This window comes from Colossoma macropomum, unplaced genomic scaffold (genome assembly GCF_904425465.1).
Source record: "Colossoma macropomum unplaced genomic scaffold, Colossoma_macropomum, whole genome shotgun sequence".
NCBI classification, from domain to species: Eukaryota; Metazoa; Chordata; class Actinopteri; order Characiformes; family Serrasalmidae; genus Colossoma; species Colossoma macropomum.
The window spans coordinates 41,915,677-41,924,026 of NW_023494784.1; the positions used below are offsets into that span (position 1 = coordinate 41,915,677).

The 8,350-nt window shown below is 46.0% G+C and overlaps 1 protein-coding gene across 1 annotated transcript; it reads right to left on the bottom strand.

The window, feature by feature from the left end:
- Positions 1–4,662: 4,662 nt before the first annotated feature.
- On the bottom strand, positions 4,663–7,499 carry fzd5 (frizzled class receptor 5). The gene is made up of 2 exons (XM_036571724.1): positions 7,223–7,499; positions 4,663–6,945 (listed from the first exon to the last, which is right to left on the bottom strand). The coding sequence occupies exon 2, from the start codon at positions 6,697–6,699 to the stop codon at positions 4,945–4,947; it is 1,755 nt and encodes a 584-aa protein (XP_036427617.1). The 5' UTR covers positions 6,700–6,945; positions 7,223–7,499; the 3' UTR covers positions 4,663–4,944.
- Positions 7,500–8,350: the final 851 nt, after the last annotated feature.

Here is an 8,350-nt window from a genome sequence, read left to right on the forward strand (position 1 = left end):
CGTACGGTTTTCCTTTTTGATGGATTTGCTGTTTATTAGGGCTGCAGTGTGCCAAACGCATAAATGGACAGCCGGTTCCTCGTGATAGGCCTGTTTAATTGTGATAGGAAGTTCTGTGCCCGAGTGTTTGTGATTAGTCAGGACATTCAGGAAGTATTTGTCTTGATTATCTAATATTGGACATCAGTGCGTGTGCAGCTGGAGATAAGCTCTGTAGTGGCAGGGAAGGTCGAAAGGGAACGTTTTATGCTCAGTGAAAACTCCTGTTGCTGAAAGAATCTAGTCAAGTTGGTAGCAACACATTATTTACTCAGTTACATGGACTTAAGTAACATTTCTGATGGATCTGATTGGTTTTCCAGAGTATTTTCACATGATAATTCTTCTGATCTAGTATATTAGTGAGGAAAAGAACTGACTTCTTGCTCAGTTTGGTCATTAACGTTCAGTTTCTAATGAAGTTGAGAACAAAAAAAAGGATTTATGGTACATACTGGTGACCAGTTTCGAGCATTATCCTTTTATTTTAGACCAAAAAGAGAAGGATGTAACCTAACTTACCTCTTATTCTGATAGATGCTGGATGTACATTGACATTAACCACAGTTCTGAGTTAATTTGTACTTAAAACTCTCACTTTTATTTTTAATAAAACAGTTTTAAATAGTATGTAAACCCTGTTAAGGTTTCAGAACATACCATCTGTGCCCCTGTCCATATATGGAAATTAAGCTGCAAGAACAGCACATTTTGAGTTTGTTTTTTGTGATGTCAGACACATTTTCAATTGTCTGCCTACTCAGCCTGCAGCTCATTCACACTGAAGCTATAAGCAGTGTTTCAGCCCAGACTGCATTTTGAATGGGGCAGCCAATCGGAACATAGTTCAGTAACGTACACTGATCAGGCATAACATTGTGACCACCTCCTTGTTTCTACGCTCAGTGTCCATTTTATCAGCTCCACTTACTATATAGGTGCACTTTGTAGTTCTACAGTTACAGACTGTAGTCCATCTGTTTCTCTGCATACTTTGTTAGCCCCCTTTTACCCTGTTCTTCAGTGGTCAGAACCCCCATGGACCCTCACAGAGCCAGTACTGTTTGGGTGGTGGATCATTCTCAGCACTGCAGTAACACTGACGTGGTGGTGGTGTGTTGATGTGTGTTGCGCTGGTCTGAGTGGATCAGACACAGCAGTGCTGCTGGAGTTTTTAAACAGTGTCCACTCACTGTCCACTCTATTAGACACTCCTACCTTGTCAGTCCACCTTGTAGATGTAGTCAGAGACGATAGCTCATCTGCTGCTGCACAGTTTGTGTTGGTCATCTTCTAGTCCTTCATCAGTGGTCACAGGACGCTGTTGGCTGGATATTTTTGGTTGGTGGACTATTCTCAGTCCAGCAGTGACACTGAGGTGTTTAAAAACTCCAGCAGCACTGCTGTGTCTGATCCGCTCAGACCAGCACAACACACACTAACACACCACCACCACATCAGTGTCACTACAGTGTTAAGAATGATCCACCACACAAACAGTACCTGCTCTGTGAGGGTCCATGGGGGTCCTGACCACTGAAGAACAGGGTAAAAGGGGGCTAACAAAGTATGCAGAGAAACAGATGGACTACAGTCTGTAACTGTAGAACTACAAAGTGCACCTATATAGTAAGTGGAGCTGATAAAATGGACAATGAGCGTAGAAACAAGGAGGTGGTCAGAATGTTATGCCTGATCGGCCAGCAGGCTAACAGCCTGTTTAATTCTAAGGGTTAAAGTAAAGTTGGAAAATGGTAAAATGAACTATAGTTCTTTGGTACTTAAACCCACACAAACATCAGGGAAACATGAATGAAATATGGCTAATCTCAGTAGCTTTTTGACCTGCTAACTGTTTTTGGAAATGTGTTTCACTGAAGTAGCATGACTCTTACTTTAGAAAGGGTTTAGGCTGTTCACCCACTTCTGGAGAAAGTGGGTTCTTTACATAAGAGGACCAGAGGCACAAAGTTAGGCTGTCTGTAGAGCTACAGTCCAGTAACACCACCATAACATCACCTTTGGTACCCAAGCATGGCTGCAGGTGGTCTAAGGAGACCTGGCCACCAAACTGTTAAATGACCACAGTTAAAAGAAAAAAAAAATTACTCAGATGAAATAAGCAGTGAATTTTACAACACCGTTGCCTTTGTTTGGACTATTTCCTCCGAACCCGAAGAAAAACTTAACCCCCTATTGCAAAATGTTGCCTCAGGGCAACAAACACATTTTCTTCACTTTACAAAAGGAAGTTTGAGTAAGTCAATAAAAAGCATGTACTTGGTCATACTCTCTCTTAGTGGGCACTTTTAAACCTTTTTAACATTCAGTATAATTTTTTTGTTATGAGAATTTGCAGAAATATGTTTGTTGCCTAGAAGCAACACTGTGCGACAGTGGAACGGAGTTAGCCAGTCATAAGCCAGGCCTCACCACTTCAGGGAACGTGGCTCTATATGATTTCTTCTCATAGTTGCACAGGCAACATATTCCAAAAGGACCCCTGTACACATTATTATTATTATTATTATTATTATTATTATAAATGTTTTTGAACCTAATAATCAGGTCCTTTTTATGCAAGAAAACGAAATTGAATATTTTTTTAAAAAGTGCTCTCAATGCATGCAATACAGGGTTAAAATGAACACAGTTACACCAGCATGTTTACAGATTGCGCCACAGTTTTTTATTCTCTACCAATAAGAGAAATGAAACGACACCATTTTTCATAAATATCTAAGAATCTCTTAAAAATCTCAGCACTGAAGTGACATTTTGTTTAGAAATTAAGTATTTACATACAAAGCTGCAGTCCAGACTCTTAAAAAGAAACGTCCATTACAGGATTTACATACAGGGCAAAAACAAATATGTACACGGTCACACAGACACACGAAACTATGGTATTCTCAGATTAAACAACAAACTCTGAATTCAGGATCACATCCAGGCATCTGTTGAGAAAAAAATAATTCTATGCAATTGGAACAGTTAAATTAGACCCAGAGCAGCAGGAAAGGAATGCTACAACTCTAACGTTACCACTTCTGACTGTTCTGGAACAAACATTTACACGAATCTACAACTGCTGCGTGAGAGCTGAGCAACTCTGCGCATACAGTCGTGTCACAAATGTGAAATCTCAGCTTCCCACAAGACGGGCTCAGACAATTAGAGGAGAACTGACCAAGGACACAATCACAAACCAGAACTGAAATCTTGAGCTGTGACACGTGATGCTAATAAAGGTGGAAACATATATAGCCTGATGTCCAGTTAAATAAAACAGGAATGGGGTTCGGAGTCCAGCTCACAACATACAAAACTTTAGGGCAGGGCTGGACTGGACTGGACTTAACATAAATGACCACAAGGGGGAGCCAAGCTCAGTGACCAAACTGGACGGCTGTTTTGCAATCAATAGCTTCAGCAGGTGCTACAGTTGTTGCTTTAAAGGTGAATTCCACTGTTTGTTTGTTTGTTTTTTCAAAATACCTGCAAATTTCTATGGTTAAAATGTAAACAAAGTCAGTCAGAGTGGTTTGAACTTGGAGCTTTCCACAGTGGTGGTGATGGGAACCAGACGTCTGAAGCCCCTAAAAGCAAGTCATTACACAAAATGTTGTTACAAATCCATGACATCATGTCTGAGACGTTGTTTTACGATAGTTTTGAGACAAGATTTTGGCCTAAAATGTACTCTTTAATAGTCACTGATGGCGGAAAGGTTCATAGAGGTCGTTGTGAGGCAAAACAGTCCCCAAAGAAAACATTTTTTTAGATGTACCACCATTAACAATATATATAAACACTCAGAAGACTCGTGTAGGTTCACTGGCGGTTTTGGATAGTAAACAAAATGAATATATTTGTGTTGTAGTCATGGTGACGCCTGGTTCCCATCAGCACCACTGTAAAGAAATCAGAGTCTTAAGTTTCTCTACAATGAACCACTTCACACCAAACCTGAATGACTCAGTTTAGACCTTAATGTAGAATTAATACAGTTCACTAAGAATTGATCAATGTAGACATTTAAGCTCCTCCCCCCCACCAATCGATACCAAATTCATGCTGCAGAGCCAAATGCTATGAATTCATGGACATAAATATATACACCCCATAAGCTCTGTACCCTGCTGTCTTGCCCATATTAAATTGCTGGTCGACATCCGATTGAGCCAGACTGTTTTGACTGTGTTCAGACTATACAAATTGACTGTCAGAGTAATTTTTCACGTCCCCCCCATCAATGAGTTGTTTATAAATTCTTTTCACGAGCGTATACAGTGGGTAAAAAGGTAATTCAAGCACACACGCAGACTTATCTTTTACCAGTAAAAGACACTTCTAAATTCGATGACTGGATGTGACATTTAAAACCAAACAAACGTCTGAATCTCCTCGGAATATCCCGGCCCTGGTTTCCATTATACAGTCCCAAACGCTCCCTGATGAGCACAATCTAAAAAGAGCAAATATTTACAGAAATGCACAAATAAATAAAATGCCTCTACAGCTCGGTCCACAGGAACCGTAGGAGGCCGTAGTATTTCTTTTCTTTTTTTATTCTGAGAACAACTCGTGGCTCCTTGCGCTGTCTGCTTTAGATTTGTATTCTTTTTTTTTTGCCACTGATGCTTCAACCATTGAGCCAGCAGTTATGGTTTCTCCCCCAGAAGAAAATTCCTTGTTTTATCTTTCCCTCTTTCATTTACATGCATGATATCCACGTCCATATTTTATCCACCTGTAGAACAGAAAAACTTCGCTACTTGAAAAAGCCGGTAGTCTTTATCCATCTAACTCCTGAATGGTGCAGGTGGATTGAACTGAAGTTCTTGCCCAATGAACAGTGGTCAGGGTCTATTCACTCAGAAAGTTCATAGCACGGCTGACCACTCAGACGTGTGACGGTGGAGCCGGTTTATGGTAGGACCCCGGTGGTGCGGATCCAGCACGGGCGGTTAGCGCTGTGCTAGCCTCGCTGTACATGGAGGAAGCGGAGGCGGGCGGCTTCCTGGCCCTGCAGGGAAAGCATCGCGCCACAAACCTCCGCCACGACTCCAGCGTCTTCCCTGACCAGATCCAGACGCCAGAGGTGATGCCCACCACCAGGCACATGAAGTACTTGAGCATGAAGACGGCATAGTCAGGCCCCAGGCCCAGCTGCTGGCGCTCGGAGGCGCAGGAGCATCCCAGCGCCCGCTCCCATTCCGGCCGATAGTGCTGCTCATACACCAGGCACGCCACCACGATGGTGGCAGGAACCGTGTAAAGCACGGTGAAGAGGCCGATGCGGATCATCAGCTTCTCCAGCTTGTCTGTCTTGGTGCCGCCCTGCTTGATGACACTGCGGATGCGGAAAAGCGACACAAACCCGGCCAACAAGAAGAGGGAGCCGGAGAAGAGGTAGACGACCAGTGGGGCCAACACAAAACCCCGCAGGCTCTCCAGGCTTTGGTTGCCCACGTAGCAAATCCCAGCAACAGGGTCTCCGTCTACAGAGCTGAGGGCCAAAACAGCGATGGACTTGACGCTAGGGACAAGCCAGGCAGCCAGGTGGAAATACTGCGAGTAGCCAGCAATTGCCTCGTTGCCCCACTTCATGCCGGCAGCCAGGAACCAGGTGAAAGAAAGGACAACCCACCAGATGGAGCTGGCCATTCCGAAGAAGTAGATAAGCAGGAAGACGAGGGTGCAGAGCGCCGGACCCGTGGTGTCGTACAGGATGTGCCGCTGGTCCCCCAAACCTCCACAGGCCACCCGCTCGTGGCCCGCCAGCAGCCGTATTATGTACCCCAGCGACACGAAGAGGTAGCAAGTGGACAGGAAGATGATGGGCCGCTCGGGGTACTTGAAGCGCTCCATGTCAATCAGGAAAGTGGCCACGGTGGTGAGGGTGGACACAAAGCACAGCACGGACCACAATCCGATCCAGAAAGCTGTGAAGGCGCGCTCGTCCTGGGAGAAGTAGGGCTGGTGGCAGGGAAGGGCGCAGTTGGGCAGGGAGCCCGTTTGCACCCGGTTGTAAAGCGGATGGGATTCTTTCTTGATGGGAACCAACGGCTCACGGCAGCGGCACTCGCGGTCGCACTTCTGAGGCGCGGCCGATTTGGACGTGGCCCGGTGCCTGGACGACCCCTTGGGAGTGGGTTTGGGGAAGGACGGAGATAGAGTGGTGGTCTCGCTGCTGTTCTGGTCCATGCAAAGCCGGTCCGGGTCCCCCAGCACGGGAAGCTGCTCGCAGCTCATGCGCTCGGGCCACTCGAAGCCGTACTGGATCATGAGAGGAGAGCAGCCCCTCTTGGCCCTCTCGCAGACGGAGCGGCACGGCGGCAGCGGCTTCTTGTAGTCCGGCAGGCAGATGGGGGTGTACATGCTGCAGAGGAAGAAGAGCAGGTCCGGAGAGCAGCGGATGCGGACCAGGGGCCAAAACTGGTGCACCTCCAGGCCCACCTCCTCCTGGGTGTCGTGGTTGAACTGGTTGGGCATGTAGGTGAGGTTGTAGCCGATCCCTTTGCACATGGGCACGGTGATGGGCTCGCACACTATGTCCTTGGAGGCGGCCAAGGTGAGCCGGGGCAGGTGGGACAGCAGGAGAGCAAGAAGCCCAAAGCCCAGACCAGAGGTAGGAGGCTTCCTCAGGCTAGCCATGGAGGACCAACTGATCTCAGTCACCAAACAATATATATATATATGTTGGAATGTCAAACGTTGAAGCCTGAGTATTTTCTCAGTTCTTTGAATTTACAGCCACTCGTCGGAAAGTAGAAATCCCCAAAGGAAGCCGTAACTGCTCCAGCAGCATGTCCACAGTCCACAGCGTCGTAAATCAGAGCAGAGTTTCATTCCAGACCGAGAGACTTTCACACAAACCCGGGGTCTAAACAGGGCACAAGGCTGGGGGGAAAAAAGGACAAAGTGAAAGGGAAATGTTAGCTAGAGTTCGAGCTTTATTCGCCAACTTCTCGTTCGAATTTTCCGTTCCACCTTAAATGGTGCAGCAGTTACATTCTGGCGCCTGAGGCGCCAGAATGTAACTGCTGCACCATTTAAGGTGGAACGGAAAATTCGAACGAGACGGGTGAACACAGGTTTTAAGAACTCAAAACGACAGTAAATCGTCTTTATTCATAAAAACAAAGGGGTGAAGTAGGTTGGGAGGTTTTTAACGTACCGGAAAAAGCGTATCCATCCATGGACTCTCCTCCTCAGAGCTGAATGGTCAATCATTCACCACGCATACCGTAAAAGAAAGAAGCAAAGCTGAAAGTTCATTTCCTCTTAATGGCTTTAACTAACGTTAAGTGGCTCTGCAGAGCCCCAGTTTCCATTTCCTTCGTCGGTCCTGGTACCGTTTTCCACATGGCTACGCGAAACTCACTCATTCAGGCACTTCTTCCTCCTCATACAAGGAGGTTTGGCTGAAAATCTGAGGTAAAAGTCAGAAAACATTAAAACTCCGAACTTGACTTGACGGGCGGTTTCACGGTTTAACAGCAACAGGTTTCAGGTGCTGCTCCGTCTCAGCTCTGTTTATCCGTTTTAAAGTCTCTTTTTCATCATTTCAGCAGCAAAAATTCAACATTGCAGACTTCAGGAAGGTCCACAGCTCCACTCGCACCTCCTCTCTTTCTTCTTTCCCCGTTTTTAGGCTGAAAACTTAAGCTCTCTCTGTCTCTGACCGCTCCTCTCCGCCTGCCTGCTCTCTCTGGGCTCCTGCTGCTCAGGCGCTAATTACTGAGAGAAGCCGTGGAGTGGATAAGCCACGCCCACAACGCGCCGATGCCACGCCCATTTCCGCAGTAGGCCAATTGGCAGGGGGTTGTTTATAGATGCCACGCCCATTCGTGCTCCTACGCTGATGGATGCTGGATGTATCACTGCTGGTTTGGCTGGTTTGTTTGTAACAACCTGCGTTCACTCAGTTCAATGTACTTAAAGGGGAACTCCACCGACTTTTCAAAATTTCTCAGAAAATTCAATAGTAGAGAAAGAAAAAAGTGATTCAGAGTGGTTTGATGTGAAAATGGTTCAGAAGCTTAATGGTAGTGAAGCTTAGCCACTCAGATTTCTTTATAGTTGGGGTGATAGGAACCAGGGATCACATACACCGATCAGGCATAACATAATGACCACCTCCTTGTTTCTACGCTCATTGTCCATTTTATCAGCTCCACTTACTATATAGGCCTTTTGCTCTGTTCTTCAGTGGTCCGGACCCCCATGGACCCTCACAGAGCAGGTACTATTTGGGTGGTGGATCATTCTCAGCACTGCAGTAACACTGACGTGGTGGTGGTGT